The 20,266-nt window shown below is 43.2% G+C and overlaps 1 protein-coding gene across 2 annotated transcripts in view; it reads left to right on the top strand.

The window, feature by feature from the left end:
* The window catches only part of AVIL (advillin), a 42,880-nt gene that overhangs the window by 10,198 nt on the left and 12,416 nt on the right, over window positions 1–20,266 (top strand). For both annotated transcript variants that reach the window (XM_060762818.2, XM_067464283.1), the window contains exons 5-14: window positions 4,739–4,847; window positions 5,017–5,127; window positions 6,950–7,155; window positions 7,740–7,818; window positions 10,317–10,415; window positions 12,883–13,036; window positions 13,965–14,065; window positions 16,900–17,037; window positions 17,668–17,826; window positions 19,748–19,927. In XM_060762818.2, coding sequence (XP_060618801.2) covers window positions 4,739–4,847; window positions 5,017–5,127; window positions 6,950–7,155; window positions 7,740–7,818; window positions 10,317–10,415; window positions 12,883–13,036; window positions 13,965–14,065; window positions 16,900–17,037; window positions 17,668–17,826; window positions 19,748–19,927 — 1,336 coding nt within the window. The remainder of the gene's footprint in view (window positions 1–4,738; window positions 4,848–5,016; window positions 5,128–6,949; window positions 7,156–7,739; window positions 7,819–10,316; window positions 10,416–12,882; window positions 13,037–13,964; window positions 14,066–16,899; window positions 17,038–17,667; window positions 17,827–19,747; window positions 19,928–20,266) is intronic.

The raw sequence follows: 20,266 nt of genomic DNA, 5'->3' as shown, positions 1-20,266 counted from the left end.
TTCCCTGGAACTCGTTGCTTCACAAAAGTTCTGGGTGTGTTTTAAGGCCTTTGGAGGTGTGCCTCAAGCAAAACGTAACAACATTTGAAATATTTTGAAAGTGTTATTTCCTGTTTAATTGTGTAGTACGCACTTTGAATGTAGTTGTTCTACTACAGAAACTTCATTTTTTCCGGCTGCAACAAACTATGTTGAATTGGTTGAGACTCAATGAGATATTCATTGAAAAACTATAGCAAAATGAGCTGCAGGATGTCCCGAAAGAACAAAGTTTTTGCAGTTTAATAAACTTTTTCCATGTTCTTATGATAGAACCAATTAGGAAATGACATTTTAACCCAGGAACAAAATAATGTTGTATAGTGTAATATACCAGAATATGTCCCCGAATCCTCTGTGTGGATCTCCATAGGTTGCTCATAAAAAAGTAGACCCAGAGCTTGTCAAAATAGACTAAAATAGTTGCATTCACCTCATAGACACTTTAAAGCTGATGCATGATGATCCATTTGCAGTGTGTTTGATTTCTTAAAATCTGTTATAAAACCCTTTACCAAGGCCCCTTCCACACAGCTGAATAAAATCCCACAGTATCTGCTTTGAACAGGAATATATGGCAGTGTGGACTTAGGGCCCTTCCACACAGCCCTATATCCCAGAATATCAAGGCAGAAAAGCCCACGATATCTGAGTGTGGACTGAGTATGCAAGAAGATCGCACAGACAGACTACAAGCAGAGACATAACACTATTGCTCAGATGATTCATTGGAACCTGTGCCACAAACACCATTTGCCTGCAAAGAACTGGTGGGATCACAAACCTGAAAAAGTTACAGAAAATGAACATGTCGAACTACTCTGGGACTTCAGAATTCAGACAGAATTCAGACAGACTCCTGACCTCATTATTGTGTTAAAAAACAAAGTATGGATCGTCGATGTTGCAATCCTAGGTGACAGCAGGATTAAAGAGAAACAACTGGAAAAGCTGACACGATATGGGGATTTAAAGATTGAACTGCAAAGACTCCGGCACAAGCCAGTAAAGGTGGTCCCATTGGTGATTGGCACACTGGGTGCAGTGCCTAAAGACCTTGGCTTGCACTTAAACATAATCAGCGCTGACAAGATTACCATCTGCCAGCTGCAGAAGGCCACCTTACTGGGATCTGCATGCATCATTCGCCGATACATCACACAGTCCTAGACACTTGGGAAGTGTCCGACGTGTGATCCAATACAACAGCCAGCAGAGTGATCTTGTCTGCTGTGGACTCATCTTGTTGTGTTTCAAATAATAATAATAATAATAATAATATTAACAACAACAACAACAACAACAACTTTATTTCTATACCCCACGCCCATCTACCCAAAGGGGCAGCTTACATGGGGCCAGGCCCAACAGAACAGTTAAAACACATTAAAATGCATATCAATAAAATAATAACGAAAAACAATATAACCAAATAAAACAACATTAAACAGTATATAAAACAAAAATCAAAACCAACAACCAATAGCGAAATTCATTGTCTCGTGGTGGATGGGCAGACTAGTGCCACAACATTAGAGCTAATGAGTAAGGTGCAAATATCATATAGCAGTGATGAGGCTAAGAACAATTTACTATTAAGGATTTGGCACATAAGGCAGAACATCCATATTTTCCATCGTCCCAATTTGTTAAGGACAATTTAGATTCATTATCTGTTTTGAACTGGATTATATGAGGCCCCTTCTATACAGCTGTATAAAATTCACATTGAAGTGGATTATATGGCAGATAACCCAGTTCAAAGCAGATATTGTGGATTATCTGCCTTGATATTCTGGGTTATATGGCTGTGTGGAAGGGCCCTGAGTCTACACTCCCAGATAATCTGGGATCAGATCCTGAGATATAGGGCAGTGTAGATCCAGCCTAAGTACAAAGTACAAAGGCAGTTTACACCAAGTTCACTCTGGTCCCTTCCACACAGCCCTCTATCCCAGAATCTCAAGGGGAAAATCCCACAATATCAGCTTTGAACTGGGTTATCTGAGTCCACACTCAGATAATATGGGATTTTCTGACTTTATATTCTGGAATATAGGGCTGTGTGGAAGGGCCCTCGGTAGGGAGGAAAGGAAAAAAGGGGGGAATATCCTTGCCCTTCCCAGTAGACAAAAACCATCTATTACAGCCTCTTCTTACTTGTTCTGTACTTCCTCATGAGTACCTTTTGCCATATTGGCCTCACTCTGATGTTGCTTGGCCCAATTTTCATCTATGGACAGCTGGAGCATCTCACACACCTATCCTCCCACCTCTTTGGCAACAGAAACACAATGATAAATGTCTAAGAGTCTACTTCACTTCTATATATGCTCCAGTGAGCCTTCCCCTTTTGCTTCTCTCTTTCCTTTTTTTTTTTTTTTTTGGTTTCTTCTTTATTTCTGGCAAAGGACCCCTGAAACGGACAACGTCTGCCACCAGGTCAAGCTGGTGACTAATACAATCTGACAATCTAGTTTTAGACCCATTTTCAGGGGGTAATCGCAAAGCAGTGGGCTTGCCAAATGATCCTAAAAAGAGACACTGTGAGTTTCCTTTGTGAAATGTCAGAAGGTATGAGCTCTTTTGTTAAAGAAAATTGGGACAAGAAGGAAGGTGCCCACTATGCCTTCTGTCTGCATTCTCCTGTACCAGCACTAGATGGCAGTAAAGCACAAATCCACTAGATGGCAATAGAGCACAAAACCACTAGATGGCGATAGAGCACAAAACCACCAGATGGCGATAGAGCACAAATCCACTAGATGGCAATAGAGCACAAATCCACTAGATGGCAATAGAGCACAAAACCACCAGATGGCGATAGAGCACAAAACCTCTGTTGAGGATCTAGTGGCCTATAGGGTGTTATTTTCTATGCTTATTAAGTCGTGATTTTTCATCCAGGGTTCCCCAGAACTTGGGCTTCTACAATCGTGGAAACATTATGACAGAAAGACATTTTTTTCTTTAGCAGTAAATATAATCAGTGATTCCCTGAAGCCTGAAATTTATTCCTTAAGGGCAGTGGTTTTTCAATTTTCCTCATGTTGTGGTGACCCCCAACCATAAAATTATTTTTGTTGCTACTTCATATCTGTAATTTTGCTACTGTTATTAATCGTAATGTAAATATCTGATATCACTGGTTTTAATTTGGCACAAATACCTGATATGTCCAAATTTGGATACTGGTGGGGTTGAGGGGGATTGACTTGGTCATTTGGTAGTTGCTAGGATCTATAGTTAACCTACAATCAAAGGGCACTTTCCCCCCCTGCTTTGAAGGGACGTGATCCTCCCTCCAGCCTTGCACACTTTCTCTCATCTGCACATGCGCGCCACACTGCCATGTGCTGAGCACACCTGCTCTTCCCTCATCGCTTGGAGAAGCCGGCCAATCACAGCAGGGGAGGGCTTTTGGTGAGAGGGTTCGAAGTCTGTTTCCCAAAAGGAAGAGAAGGACAGACAGATCTTCACCCTTCTCTGCCAAAGGGGCTCCTAAGACCATCACAAATACGTGTTTTCTGATGGTCTTTGGTGACCCCTCTGAAACCCCCTTGTGAATCTAGGCATCTAAACTATGAAATTAATGCAGTTTGTATACAGGATGGCTCAATACTATGCAGTTTTAGGAGGACCTCATCACAATTGAGCACAGATCCACTTTAAATCTGATTGCAGTAAACTAGGAACCCCAGAATTGGATTTAAACTGGATCCATACTCTAGTGCAGTGGTTCTCAACCCTTCTAATATCATGACCCCTTAATATAGTTCCCCATGTTGTGTTGACTCCCAACATAAAACTATTTTCGTTGCTACTTCATAACTGTAATTTTGCTACTGTTATGAATCGTAATGTAAATATGTGATATGCAAGATAAATTTTCATTCAATGCACAAAATTTGGCACAAATACCCCATACTCCCAAATTTGAATACTGGTGGGGTTAGGGATTGATTGTGTCATTTGGGAGTTGTAATTGCTGGGATTTATAGTTCACTTGCAATCAAAGAGCATTTTGAACATCACCAACGATGGAATTGAACCAAACTTGGCACACAGAACTCCCATGACCACCATAAAAGACTGGAAGGACATTAGTGGACACTGACCTTGAGTTTTGGAGTTGTAGTTCACCTACCTCCAGAGAGCACTGTGGACTCAAAACAATGATGGATCTGAGCCAAACTAGACACAAATACTCAATATGCCCAAATGTGAACATTGGTCATTTTTGGGGAAAATAGACCTTGACATTTGGAAGTTGTAGTTACTGTAATTTATAGTTCACCTACAATCAAAGAGCATTTTGAACCCAACTAACGATAGAATTGGGCTAAGCTTCCCACACAGAATCCCCAAGACCAACAGAAAATACTGTGTTTTCTGATGGTCTTTGCTGACCCCTCTGACACCCCCTGGTGACCCCTCCAGGGGTCCCGACCCCCAGTTGAGAAACGCTGCTCTAATGTGGTGAGGTTCGTAGTCATAAAGGTTTATAGCCTTCTGTGTCAAAGAGTGCTGGTGCCTCACCAACTACAGCTCCCAGGATTCCATGGCATTGAGCCATAGCAGTTAGAGCACTGTCAAACTGCACTAATTCTACAGTGTAAATGTACCCTCCATTCTAGTAGCACAAAGTTGCCCATTTTGTCCGGCTCTCATGTCCTCTCCTCTCCTTGCATCGAAACAGCTACAAGAAAGGGGGTGTTGCCTCTGGACTGAACCACGTGGAGACTAATACTTACAATGTCAAGCGGCTGCTGCATGTCAAAGGCAAGAGGAACGTCACAGCTGCGGAGGTGAGCTTGAACCTAGCCCTCTGTCTTCTCACCTCACCAGACAATGTTCTTCTGGAGAGAGTGAAGGATGACTGTCTGAAACCCTTGACCTGACCCTGGTTGCTTCCAAGCCTTTCACTGCTTATCTTTTTTCTGTTTACATCCGATCTTGCACCTCCAACCTCTGTAGGTGGAGATGAGCTGGGAAAGCTTCAACAATGGTGATGTGTTCCTGCTGGATCTGGGCAAAGTCATCATTCAGTGGAATGGGCCCGAGAGCAACAAGCAGGAACGTATGAAGGTGCGGGTTCAGCTGAGGGCCAAGGCACTGTTTATGTGTATGTGCACAACTCCCTTGAGTTTTTGTGTTCTCTGTAGAACATGGGAGTAGTTGGATGCCATTTTCTTTACTTTATAAAAAAGTTCTAATCCTTTTCATTGTCCCATATCCTAGTCTTCCTTACTATTTGCCATAGAGAAGGGCTTCTTTCTGTAGAAGTGCAAAGTTTCTCCAATAAATCTTAGAGTGTTGAAAGAGCCCTAATGGATCAGATTAGAGACTCGTCCCTACAACATTCTGTTCCCACACTTCCCTTCTAGATAAGGAAGCTCAAGAGGAGGAAGAGAGTGAAATAATGTATTGTCGAAGGCTTTCATGGCAGGAATCACTGGGTTGCTGTGAGTTTTTTGGGCTGTATGGCCATGTTCTAGAAGCATTATCTCCTGACATTTCACCTGCATCTATGACAGGCATCCTTCGAGGTTGTGAGGTCTGTTGGAAACTAGGAAAATGGGGTCCCACAGATATATAAACTCCATTTTCCTAGTTTCCAACAGCGTCCTCACAACGTCTGAGGATGCCTGTCATAGATACAGGTGAAACGTCATGAAGAATGCTTCTGGAACATGGCCATACAACCCTAATAACTTACAACATTCCAGAGCAAAGTAACATCTTCTCCAACATGTTCTCCAGAAACCAATATACAGGAGCATAGAGTCTCTGGTTGTGTTGTTATGTGTGGTCAAGATAACTTTGACTTACGCTAACGGCGTCAGAGGGTTTTTTAGCACGATTTATTTGGATTAGCAGCTCATCACTTTTATTGATATTTTCTATACTTCCTCATGGGTAAATTAGATTATATTGACTGCCCCTCAGATGGTTAACCAAAAACAAGAAGTGTGAAATTAAAAGGTAAAGGTTTCCCCTTGACATTAAGTCCAGTCATGACCGACTCTGGGAGGTGGTGCTCATCTCCATTTCTAAGCCGAAGAGTCAGTGTTCTCTGTAGACACCTCCAAGGTCATGTGGCCGGCATGACTGCATGGAGCACCGTTACCTTCCTGCCAGAGCGGTATGTATGTATGTACTCACATTTGCATGTTTTCAAACTGCTAGGTTGGCAGAAGCTGGGGCTGACAGCGGAAGCTCACGCCGCTCCCTGGATTCGAACCTGCGACCTTTCGGTCAACAAGCTTAGCAGCTCAGTGGTTTAACCCTCTGTGCTTCCCGGGGCGGCAGTGCATCTTCTGGGGTTAGGGGCCCAGAACCTCAGTGAAAGTGGAAAATTATGAATTTAAAAAAATTGCTTGAGGAAAAAAGTCTTTCAAGGACTCTCTCAGGGCCCTTCTAGATAGGCCGTATATCCCAGGAATTGATCCTAGGTTTTCTATTTATCCCAGATTATCTGGCAATGTGGGCTCATATAATCCAATTTAAAGCAGAAAACCTGGGATCAGATCCTGGGATATAGAGCCTGTCTGGAAGGGCCCTATGTCTTTGAGGAAGCAAACCACATAGTCTCTCTAGACCCTAAAGATTCCTAGAGGAACCATTTAAATCAAATCCATGATTAATAACATCTGCAAAAGTCAAACCCACAAATATGGCAAATTGACTGTAGACATGCTTGAAAAGAGATGGGCCAGTAGTATAGGACACGCTGTGCATAGAGATGGTCCCAGGTTCAATCCCCATCATATTAGTTACAGCTTGAAGCTTTTATCTGTTTACTGCTCAACTCTCATTGTGAACAACATTGGCTTCAACTGATCAATGTTTTCAGCTTGGCGTAAGGCTCGTGTTCCAATGCTGCAAATGCCACCTTCTTCTTTCTTAGGGGATGCTCCTTGCGAAGGATATTCGTGACAGGGAGCGTGGAGGTCGGGCTGAGATTGGCATCGTGGAGGGCGATGAGGAAAAAGCCAGTCCAGATTTAATGAAGGTGTTGGAGAGCGAACTTGGAGAAAGGCCCAGTCACATCAAATCTGCCGTTCCTGATGAGGTGGTGGACCAGCAGCAGAAGATGCAAATCTCGCTCTATCGGTGGGTGGAGAGGACTTCTCTGTGGCAGTTGCCATTGATGCCAATAATGTCAGGGATGCGATAAAAGCTTGGAAAATTTGCTGTTTGGATGATAATGTCACAGTCTTGATCACACTGGCTTGAGGATATTGAGAGTTATAGTCCAAACATTAGACTTTCCCAAGTTCTGAGAATGATCTAGTGTACAGAGATATAGGCTCGTAGAATTGTCATGTTGGCATGAACAAGAAAAACAAGGTTTGAAACAGAACCCAAAAATCAAATCGCCATACTTATTATTGCTGTCATCATTGAATTATGAACAAGTCACTAAAAAGACTTGAAGATGCACAAGTAAACATTTGGAGGAATTTTAGAAGAAATGGTAAGGAAGTGGGTCTTACCCTGTGGGTCCCCAGATGTTTTGACCTGCAACTCCCAGAAATCCTAACAGCTGGTAAACTGGCTGGGATTTCTGGGAATTATAGGCCAAAACACCCGGGGACCCACAGGGTGAGGACTACTGTTGTAAGAAGATTTTGCCATCGTTCCTTGAACTTGACCATACAAAATTAAACAACCTCCCTTTCCCCTTTCTCTTCTAGTGTTTCAGATTCAGGAGGGAAAATGGAGGTTACAGAAGAAGCCCAGCGGCCTCTTATTCAGGACATGTTGAGCCACGATGTAAGCCTGAGATTTATTTATTTATTTACTTACAGTATTTATATACCGCCTTTCTCACCCCTGGGGGAACTCAAAGCAGTTTACAAATAAATAATGGCAAGATTCGATGCCTTACGTTGGGCACCGATACAATGCCAATACAAACAATTACAATAGTAAAACCACAATTAAACATAAATCACAATTTAAACAATACTTCAACAAGTATTAAAACAATATAACAGTCTCATCAGTTGAATCACTGTTCCAGTCAATGTCCCTCTAAAATGCTATGTACATCTACTGTCAGAAGGCCTGGTCCCAGAGCCATGATTTTAATTTTTTTTCTAAAAGCCAGGAGGGAGGGAGCGGATCTTACCTCATTTGGGAGCATGTTCCATAGGTGGGGGGCCACAGCCGAGAAGGCCCTGTCTTTCGTCCCCGCCAGATGCATTTGTGCTGCTGACGGGAGCAAGAGCAGGGCCTCCCCAGATGACCTTAGATTACGAGGTGGGATATAGGGGTAGATACATTCAGACAAGTAAGCTGGGCCAGAACTGTATAGAGCTCTATAGGTCAAAACCAGCACTTTGAATTGGGCTCGGAGATGGGCCGGCAGCCAGTGGAGCTGGCAGAGCAGGGGGGTGGTATGCTCCCTGTATGTCGCCCCGGTTAGTAATCTGGCTGCCGGCCATTGGACTAGCTGAAGTTTCCGAACCGTCTTCAAAGGCAGCCCCACGTAGAACGCGGTGCAGTAATCTATTTGGGATGTAACCAGAGTATGGATCACTGTGGCCAGATCAGACTTCCCAAGATTTGAGATGGGGAGGAAAGAGCTGTTGTGGTATACATGTGTTTTCAATAATCCTTTGCTCATGGGAGCAAAATGTGTGGCTCTTCAGGTGTTGTTTGACTGCAATTCCTATTAGCTCCAGCCAGGATAGCCAGTAGAGTCAGGGACAATGACCCAATAGCATCTGGAAGCCATGTAATTCTTCAGTTGCTCCTTAGCTGCAATGTACTGCTCAGTGACATCAAGATAAACTCTGTGGGAGTACTACAAAATGATGGCTTTATGGATTACACCCACGATTTCTTACTTTGACTTCATTTTCCTGAAAATATTGGCTGAAATCCACAAAGCACACTCCCATCTGTCAAGATACATGTTTTGTAAATTATGCTTTGGATCCATTCTCCATGCAGAAAAAAAGAATGCAATTCCGTAATTCAGCACGAGGTCTCTGGTAATTCTCAGCACCCTCATTAAGTTTCAGTGGGTGGGATTCTTTGGAAGAATCCATGTCCAAGATAGCAATCAAAGGGCTCCTTGCCAATGTGCCAAGAGCCCCTTAGTGTAACTGAAACATTTTTTGTACAGCAATTGAAGTAGAATTAACACAGACTTTTCAAAGTCCTCAATGTATTGTGCAGCATGTGGAAGTAACTACTATACAGTATATACTCCTATATTAGTTTAGACATTTTAGTCAAAAATACTGACACTAAAATATTGAGCTGGTTTATCCACAGGTCATTATACTTTCTCCTCTCTGTGGAATGACTCTAGACTTATCCATAGCTCATAAAGAAATTCATATTTTTCGCTCTCAGACCTGCTCTCATCTTATACAGGAGGTTGATTTATACATGAGCATATATGGTACTTATAATTGAGTTACTGTTGTGAGCCTTCATTATTATTGTCGTGTCAGGAGTGACTTGAGAAACTGCAAGTTGCTTCTGGTGTGAGAGAATTGGCCGTCTGCAAGGATGTTGCCCAGGGGATGCCCAGATGATTTGATGTTTTTATCATCCTTGTGGGAGGCTTCTCTCATGTCCCCGCATGAGGAGCTGGAGCTGATAGAGGGAGCTCATCCACCTCTCCCCGGATTCGAACCTGCGACCTATCGGTCTTCAGTCCTGCCAGCACAGGGGTCTAACCCACTGCGCCACCGGGGGCTCTAGCCTTCATGTCCTTTCTGGTAACTTTAAGGCAAACCTATCAACATTTCTTCAGAGCATGTTTGCCATTGACTTCCTCTGCAAAAGATAATTATGAACAGAATATAACCCCACCATCCATTTATCTGATGCCATTTCAACTGGCTCAGGCTTTACCTTCAATATCTGTCTTAAGAGTTTTGGTTTTTTTGTGTGTGTCAGGAATGACTTGAGAAACTGCAAGTCGCTTCTGGTGTGAGAGAATTGGCCGTCTGCAAGGATGTTGCCCATGGGACGACGGGATGTTTTACCATCCTGTGGGAGGCTTCTCTTATGTCCCCACATGGGAAGCTGGAGCTGACAGACAGGAGCTCCCCTTGCTCCCCAGATTCGAATCACCAACCTTTTGGTCAACAGTCTTGCCGGCACAAGGGTTTAACCTATTGCTCCACTGGGAGCTTTTTTGATAATAAGGATGAAATTCAGGGTTTCTAGTTTTCATCCCTTTTCCCATGCTATGAAGTCGATCAGAAGCTGTGGAATGCTTTGAACTGTTTCCTTTCTTTGTGCCTCAGGACTGCTACATTTTGGATCATGGTGGGATGAAAATCTATGTGTGGAAGGGCAAAGGAGCCACCAAAGTGGAGAAGCAAACAGCCATGTCTAAAGCTCTGGTATGCTGTGAGAGTCCCACTCAGTTTCCTCTTCCCAATTTCTGTCTTGAAGTGTGTAATTTGCCATTTGTTTTGGCAAGATATATTCAGAAGTGGCAATAGCCTGAGACAGGGTAACTCTGGCTCCCCAAAGCCTACATCTAAATCTGAAACTATCCATCTAATGCACTGTGTATATGTGTGTGTGTTCAGAGCAGATTGTTATAGTCTGAGAGAGTGTGACTCAAGTCTCCCTACTCTAAAGCTTATACCAGGCATCTAATGCACCAAAATAGCTCTCTGTATATTTACTCATCATCTTAGCACATACTGCTAAGCATAATGATACATTAGGACAGTGGTTCTCAACCTGTGGATACCCAGGTTATTTGGCCCACCACTCCCAAAAATCCCAGCCAGTTTACCAGCTGTTAGGATTTCGGGGAGTTGAAGGCCAAAACATCTGGGGACCCATAGGTTGAGAAGCACTGCATTAGAGCATAAGAAACATAACTGGATCCGTGGGTTGTTGTAGGTTTTATCGGGCTATGTTGCCATGTTCTAGAGGCATTTTCTCCTGACGTTTCGCCTGCATCTATGGCAAGCATCCTCAGAAGTAGTGAGGTCTATTGGAACTAGATTTCTTGGTGGGTCTGTAGATAGTTTGTATGTTGTTTTTCCTCATCAGCTTTCCTATGCGGTCAGTGGTTCCCTTGATGTATGGCAAGAACACTTTTCCTCTGGGTGGGTCTTTGTTTTGACTCTCTTGGCTTGTTCTTGGTCTTGCAGCTCTTCTGATGTCTGAGGTGAAGTATTCATTGGCCTGTAGAGCCCAGTTTTGGTGGTTCATCTTGGAGGAGGTGGGGTTCGTACCTCTCAACAAAAGATTGCTCCAGGCACTGCCAGGCCATCAAATGCTAATCAAGGTGGTCAGTTGAAACATTCACACCTAGCTCCAGCAGACAAGAGTTCTTTGCCCCGACCTGGTCATTCAACAGATATATAAACCCATTTTCCTAGTTCCAATAGACCTCACTACCTCTGAGGATGCTTGCCATAGATGCAGGCGAAACATCAGGAGAAAATGCCTCTAGAACATGGTCATACAGCCTGAAAAAACCTACAACAACCTAGTGATTCCGGCCATGAAAGCCTTCGGCAATACATACAACTGGATCCACTTTGAAATTAAACATTAAGTATTTTATTTTGTTTTCAGAAAGGAAGTTATTCTGATCAGTTCACGAGTGCCTAGCCTATTCTACACATGCCTAAAAACCCAGAAGTAACCAGGTTAAATGTGCAGGCAGAATTGGTTAACAACTGAAAAGCACATGTTAAAAAGGTGTGCTTAAAATCCAGTTCCACCCGAAAAATGTGCACCTTTGCATGAATGTATATCCCTGCAGTCATGCCGAACATGTGTTTTTCATTCCTCCCCCTTGTGTGAACTGCTCCTATGGACATGCACGTTTTAAAAACCAAAACAGCTGATCAGCTGATCGGGCTGTCAAAACATGGAGCCACAGACACACAGTTGGCTCAAGAGAAGCGGAATGGGAAAGCAATTAGAACTCTTTGAAACTTTATAATATTAAACACAGATTGAATGAACAATTGAGTGAAGAGAGAGATCTGACTGAAGTTAGGATTTTTTTTTTTAAATCACTGTTATCCCCTGGACCTCATATGCGCACATACAAATCTGCTTGTGTTTGCATTAAGATATTTGCATGTGAGCATATGAGGTCCAGCACATAGCTAAGTGAATTTTTTAAAAATCATCTACCGGATGTCCCCCATCTGCTCTCCATCTTGATCTGCTTCAAAGGAAGATGTGAGGATGATGGTTGGGGGAGGGGGGGCATTTCCTAGGACGAATAGGTCTGTGTGTGGACCTGCTGTCAGGTCTTGGGATATTTTGCCCCAGATTTAAAATGTGGATTTTTGCAGTATCTAGAAGCACCCTTAAAGGCCAGAACAGGGCAAGCTATTTTCTGAATGAATAAATGCCGTATTCAGAAAAACAATTGCAAGTTGAGCAACATGTACTGGGGGATGTGGGGGGCAGAGGATATGTTTGAATGTGATTTTTTTTTCTGTGTCATGAGCGACTTGAGAAACTGCAAGTCGCTTCTGGTATGAGAGAATTTCCCATCTGCAAGGACATTGCCCAGGGAATCCCCGGGTGTTTGATGTTTACCGTCCTTGTGGGAGGCTTTTCTCATGTCCCCGCATGAGAAGCTGGAGCTGACAGAGGGAGCTCATTCGCGCTATCCCTGGATTCGAACCTCCGACCTGTCAGTCTTTTGTCCTGCCGGCACAAGTGTTTAACCCATTGCGCCACCAGGCGCTCCGCTTGAATGTGATGGTAGAAGTGATATGAAGTGGATTTGACATCTAAATCATGCAAGCTATTATGTTAGCACTTTGGAAGTCCTATGTAGATTGCCCTTGGTCAATCCTCCTCCTCCTTGATACTTGGCAGGAATTCATGAGGATGCAAGGCTATCCTTGCAGCACGAACCTGGAGACTGTGCACGATGGAGCTGAGTCTGCCATGTTCAAACAACTCTTCCAGAAATGGGCTGTGGCTGACCAGTCTGTGGGGCTCGGAAAAACCCACACCGTGGGCAAAATAGGTAAGGCAAGACCTGACCCTGGATGGAGGGAGTGTGACTTGGGAGAAACAATTTTGTATCCAATTCTTGGACTGATGGCTTTCTGTGGTTGCACAGTTTTTCTGTTCCTCTCCCAAGGCTGCATGATGCTCTGAACTAATGTTTTTAAGTACGTTGCTGTGTTGTTAACTATATATATACTTATACTCCGCCCTTCTCTACCCAAACAGGGGGACACAAGGGGCTTACAATGGCACAAACATCGTGCCTCAACAACAATTACCTTTTTTTTAATTGCAACATTTTCAATTTTTTGTATGATAGATTAATTTAATTTAACATGCTGTGTAAGTTGTTTGGGTTCCATATAAGAGAAAAGTAAAAAAGGTAAAAGTTTTTTCCCTGACATTAAGTCCAGTCGTGTCCGACTCTGGGGTGTGGTGCTCATCTCCATTTCTAAGGCAAAAAGCTGGCATTGTCCGTAGACACCTCCAAGGTCATGTGGTCAGCATGACTGCATGGAGTGCTGTTACCTTCCTGCTGGAGCAGTACCTATTGATCTACTCACATTTGCATGTTTTCGAACTGCTAGGTTGGCAGAAGCTGGGGCTGACTGCAGGAGCTTACGCCACTCCCCATATTCAAACCTGCAACCTTTCGGTCAACAAGTTCAGCAGCTCAGTGCTTTAACCTACTGTGCCACTGGGGGTGGCAGGATATAAATAAACATTTTAAAAAAATAATTCCAACCTATAGATCTAACTCAGCAGTGAGTAACAAAAGCCTTCCAGATGTTTTCAGCTGCAATTCTCATGCTCCCCAACGCCTGCCAACCTTGGAGACAGCTGTTTGGAAGTTGTAGACCAAGAACATCTGGGAGACCATAATTCTCATTTGTGATCCAGTTGATGCCAACTGCTCCCTCTTTTTGATGGTTGTTCCTTTTCAGCTAAGATCAACCAGGAGAAATTTGATGTCACCCTTTTGCATACTCAGCCAGAACTGGCGGCTCAGGAGAGGATGGTGGATAATGGGGAAGGAACAGTGGAGGTAAGAACAAATCCCAGAATGAATAGTTTGGCTTTCCTTTCCAAATGAAATTCTTCTTTATTTTCGCCTTTCCAACAGGTCATCATATCAGCAGGATCAATAGTATGTAGCCATTTAAGCATCATCCAGCAGTCAGTGATCATGGTGTTTTGATATCTTGCTGAGTCTGGAAAATAAGAAATTCGTGTCCTTCATTGGCTGAACTGCTTTCATGCCACGGAAAAGGAGGTTGAGCTTTTTAAAGAAATAAATAGGGCTCAGCAACAGTCAACATCACATTCATCCTGTTTGGATTCACACATTGGCAACAGAAAAATGGGACGAGACTCTCAATGATTTGGATTCTTGGAAGTCTATTATTTGTAGAGTCACCATGCATCATAGCAAAGTCATATATTGTAATCAACATTCTTTTATAATAATTTCACATAATGTACACAACCAGATTTCTGCAAATGGTTAAAATTTTAAAAAGAAAATCATTGCAGAGAATAGGATATTCTTTTGTTAGAAATAAGTAGATTAAAAAAATTGGCATAGTGTTTTAAATTCTAACTATGGAGTCTGAATGCTTGGCTCTTAAAACTTGACATTTCTTGGGATTTATTTTGGGATCTGTGTGTTCAGACCTGGAGATTTCATAGAAACTCCCAAGAAGGCGAAAGTGTGAAATCTTTGCCTGTTTGAAGAAATCTATGTGTACAGAACTAAATGTTATTTTGGGAACCATTCTCTCTCTGTGTTTTCACAATGGTAAAACAGGACTTAAAGGGGACATCTTCAGGAAATGCTCTCACTAGAAGCCAAAATTATTAAATGAATGCTATTGTACTTTGGAAATAGCATAAGTATGAATAGTAACTTCTTATGAGACATGATTGAGGCTAGTTTTACACTGACCATATAATGCAGTCCAATGTAGTTCAAACTGTATTATATGGTCAGTGTAAAACCAGCCTTAGTGGAAAAGATAGTAATGCCGGATGAAGTGAAGGCTGTAGAAAAAGAGGGAAACTCCAACATGGAGCAAACCATGACTGAAAATTATCCAAATTTGAGTTTTGAATGCCAGGATCCCTTAGAGGTCTCTCATTCAAAGGATTGTTATAAGGTGAAGTTAACTTGATGATAGAACAACAAGGGTTGCTTAACTCGTAAGTGTTCTACATTGCAAATGTTTCCATCACACATTGTTAAATCCCTTCTCCTTGAGGCTAAGAAAGCAAGAAAATACTTTGGAAAGGTTTTGCCAAAATGTTTTAGACTCCCCCATGTGGCTCAAGGTTTGTTTGTTTGTTTGTTTGTTTTTGGTTTTGTCAGGAGTGACTTGAGAAACTGCAAGTCGCTTCTGGTGTGAGAGAATTGGCCGTCTGCAAGGACGTTGCCCAGAGGACGCCTGGATGTTTTGATGTGCTACCACCCTTGTTGGAGGTTTCTCTCATGTCCCCGCATGAAGAGCTGGAACTGATAGAGGGAGCTCATCCATGCTCTCCCCGGATTTGTACCTGTGACCTGTCGATCTTCATTCCTGCCGGCAAAGGGGTTTAACCCACTCTGCCACCATGGGCTCCAGACATAGTAGAAATGCCATCTTTATATGCTTAAAGTTAATTTGAGGGAACTCTTTAGCCAAATACATTTTTTCAAAGTAATATTCTTTTTGAAACAACTTCTGTAGGAGTCCTGGCTTGCACTTCACCTTAGCAAATGTGGGGCTAGACCACCAGGCATGGGCAAACTAAGGGCCAGGGGCTGGATGCAGCCCCCTGGGTGCTTTCTTCAGGCCCTCCTAATTTTCCCTGCCCTCTTGGCATAAGGACACAGCAGCCCATCATGTCCTTATGCCAAAAAGACGAGGGAGGAAGGCACACAGCAGCTGAGGGACCTCCTCCTTCTCCCAGAATAAGGATGGTGCAAGCAGCCCCATGCTTATGCTGGCACGATGGCCGAGGAAGCCACACAGTGAGCCCCCGGAGCACTCTAAGCCGCCACATGTCCCACCTTCCTTCTGGCATAAGGATGGGGCGAGCAGCCCCGTCCTTATGCTGGGAGGACAACCTGAAGATGACTCAGGCCCTGTCCTGCCCCCTCATGGCCCCACCCCGCACAGCATATGCTCAGCCCTCCTGATCACTATGGTCCCAAGGCAAAAAAGGTTGCCCATAACTGGGTTAGACAGTCATCATTGCCAGGCCTCCAAGGGGACTCTGAAAATATAAGCCAGGAATGTTCATCTCCACTAGAAACAGGGTTTTTTATATAAAGCAAATGGACCTTAATTGTCTACTCCAAACCAAGCCACCTCAAAATACTTTTCACTGCAGCTCAAATAGTTCACAATGATAATTGATTTGGGGGAGGGAGGATTTGTTTTCCCGTCAGCTACTCAGCAGATTGCAAATACAGACCGAAGAGGTGGGGTGACAAATGTTTGCCCATGCTTGGGTTAGACAGTCATCATTGCCAGGCCTCCAAGGGGACTCTGAAAATATAAGTGTTCATCTCCACTAGAAACAGGTTTTTTTTTTTTGTAAAGCAAATGGACCTTAATTGTGTACTCCAAACCAAGCCACCTCAAAATACTTTTCACTGCAGCTCAAATAGTTCACAATGATAATTGATTTGGGGGAGGGAGGATTTGTTTTCCTGTCAGCTACTCAGCAGATTGCAAATACAGACCGAAGAGGTGGGGTGACAAATGTCGCCATCCTTTCTAATTAAATGTTCTTGACACTTCAGTCCTGCTAGTCCCAGTTCTACTACACTGTGAGTTATGGGGACAATGTAACTTCTAGGATGACACCCAAATAAACCAAATGTTTTGTCTTCCCTAGGTCTGGAGGATTGAGAACCTGGAGCTTGTTCCAGTGGACTCTCGGTGGCATGGCTTCTTCTATGGCGGAGATTGCTACTTAGTTCTGTACACCTATGAAGTGAGCCGGAAGCCACGTTATATCTTGTACATCTGGCAGGTATGTGGGAGAGTCTCAACTGGGGTTGCCTCAGAAGCACAGTTTGTTGACTGCCCGTGGGGATTTGATTTCAAAGCCTTTTGTGGATATAAGCTCATTGCTTGCTCTTTCTTTCCACTAAGGCTGGGTTTACACTGACAGCACTTTCCAGATGTGTTGGACTATAGTTCACATGTATTTTAACATATCTGGCAGAAGCATAGTTGCAAAAGACTAATGTAGTGTTTGCAGCTCCTCTCTGTTTACCTCAGGCACAAAATGGATGTGTTTCAGGATCCAAATGAGCTCAGTACCCTGTTCAGGCCCACTAAGCACTGTTCATAGGAACAGAAACAAAACAGACATGCTGAGTGCCTATGTTTCCTCCTCCTTTACTAGGATTATTTTTGATGGGGAGTTTAGAAGAATGGTTGCCATGGAGCAAAGACTTCTCGGTGCCACAGTCCTGATTCTGTTTCTTATACCCAACTTTTGAAAAAGAAATGTGTGCTACAATCCATGTAATTACCCATGTAATAGTTAGTTTGGCTAAGAGAAAGAAAAACATTAAAAAGGGGAGGAAGAGAACAGATAATTTCATTTTCTGAGAGCATTATGCTAGATCTCTTGAGGTTTTTGCTGTGCCTCCAGGGACGCCATGCCACAGTGGATGAGCTTGCGGCCTCAGCCTATCACGCAGTGGAGGTGGATCAGCACTACAATGGAGAGCCTGTGCAGGTCCGAGTGACCATGGGCAAAGAACCACGTCACTTCCTGGCCATCTTCAAAGGAAACCTTGTCATCTTTGAGGTATGAAGTAGGATTCAGTACTGAAATTAAGAATGAAGAGTCTCCTGGGTTTTTTTATACCTGTTTAACTGCTAAAAAATACTGCTAATCTGAATTATGTTAATCTGAAGGACTGTGTTTTCTTCCCACCCCCAATATTTTTAATTACACACACAAAAAAAGCAACAATACTTATAAGTACATGAACGCAGACATACAGTGTTCCCTCACTTATCGTGGGTGTTACATTCCAGGACCACCCGCGAAAAGTGAAAATCTCTGAAGTAGGGATGATATATATGCATATAGTGTTCCGAGGGTGAGTCAGAAGCAAGGAGAAATTGAAAGGTAGCACACATTTTCTTCTTCTTCTTCTTCCTCTTCCTCTTCCTCTTCCTCTTCCTCCTCCTCCTCCTCCTCCTCTTCTTCTTTTGCTAGTTATCTCTGCTTTGCTGCCTCTCTCTTGAGAGGGAGAGTGAAACCCCCTTCCATGCTCCATCGTTGCCACGAGGTGGGATTAGAATGCCGCTCTGGGCAACGGCAACCATTCATAAACTAGAAGGCAAAAACTCACGAAATAGCGAGTCTGCGAAAACCGAACCGCAAAGTAGCGAGGGAACACTGTACTTAGATATGAATTGATTAAGCAGACATACCTTTTTCCCTATAACTCTAAAACTACGAACTAGAGGCATTTCTCTTGATCACACTCTATTCAAAGTGCATTTGGTGAGGACACAAGGCAAAGCCTCCTTGGTAACTGCACCTGGGCCCTTTGCTGCTCCATTTCTTGTTTTCTTTTCTTTAGAAGACAGGTCTTTTATTATTCTGTCAGATTTTCAGAACCTACTGTAACTGTAATTAAGAAAAGTTTTTTTTCATCATTAGCTTCACTACTCTTTAACCTTTTAAATTAAACCTTAATTTTAATGGGTCTTTGCATTGCTTTTAATGTTACAAAAGAGTCAGTTTCATGTAATGATATTCTTCATACGTTTTTAATTTATATTGCACCCATTTCTGTTTTGTAAGCTGTCTTGAATCCCACTTCTGAGAAAAGCAACCAGGATACAACCTAAATAAATACAGAATAAAGATTTTTTAAAAATGGGTATGGATGTTGAAAATAGGTCAGGGGTTCAAAACTCATTTTCACTGAGTCCACACCAACCTTATGATTGCCTCCAAAGGGCAGTTAAATTTATGGATGGAGAATCCATAGACACAGAGGCCCACCTATATTTGTTTACATAGCGGTCAGTGCTCTGTAGCTTTTACCCAATCTGGGAACCCAGATGTTATTGAATGACAATTCCCATTACTTTTGATTATCTGTCATGTAGACAGAATTGTAGCCTAACAGCACTTGGAGCTCTGAGGTTGGGAAAGGTTAAAAGATCTTTAAAAGTCAGACATCATATAGAATCGTAGAGTTGGTAGAGACCTCGTGGGCCTTCCAGTCCAACTTCCCACCAAGAAGCAGGAAACTCGCATTCAAAGCAGCCCTGACAGATGACCATCCAGCCTCTGTTTAAAAGCCTCCAAAGAAGGAGCCTCCACCACAGAGAGTTCCACTGCTGAACAGCTCTCCTTACAGTTAGGAAGTTCTTCCTAATTTTCAGACAGAATCTCCTTTCCTGTAGTTTGAAGCCATTGCTACTAGTCTCCAGGGCAGCAGAAAACAAGCCTGCTCCCTCTTCCCTATGACTTCCCCTCACATATTTATACATGGCCCTCATCATGTCTCCTCTCAGCCTTCTTTTCTGAGGGCTAAACATACCCATCTCTTTAAGTCACTCCTCATAGGGCTTGTTCTCCAGACAACAACATTTAGGAATCACACAGTTCCCATTTCTGGGTTAGTCTCTATCTCTCCAACCACATTATTGTTCACTTTTCAGATGCGTTGTCTTCTTCTGCCCTTCTCTTGCATCCAACATAGGGTGGAACGTCAAGAAATGGTGGTAATGAAGTGGAAGCCCAAGTGAGGCTCTTCCAGATCCGCGGAACAGACAGCTCCAACACGAAGGCAGTGGAAGTGCCATCATCTGCAGCATCTCTCAATTCCAATGATGTCTTCTTGCTTAGAGCCCAGACAGGGCATTACCTGTGGTACGGCAAGGTGAGTACAGAAAGGGTGGCTCACTGGATGGTGGCCAAAAGCATCCCCTTGACCTATTGTACACAGCCTCCAAAGCCTCTTTTCTCTTTGGTTGTTGCATGCCATATGTGTGCTTATCTAGAGCAAAATGATTACTTTCAGCCCTTTTCATTCCCTGGGGTTAGGAGCACAGGGACTCCCCATTCGCCATGAAAGTGAAAAACTGAATTAAAAATGCCTTTTAAAAACCCAAGAGAACACCTTTCTTGGCATATCAAAGAACTTCAGCACAACTCTGTGGTCAATTTCCACTGGAAACTGACCGTAGACTTGGTTTAGGACCTAGAGAGTCTTAGTGAG

This window comes from Anolis sagrei, chromosome 2 (genome assembly GCF_037176765.1).
Source record: "Anolis sagrei isolate rAnoSag1 chromosome 2, rAnoSag1.mat, whole genome shotgun sequence".
Taxonomy (NCBI): Eukaryota; Metazoa; Chordata; class Lepidosauria; order Squamata; family Dactyloidae; genus Anolis; species Anolis sagrei.
This window is presented reverse-complemented; position numbering and strand designations above follow the sequence as displayed.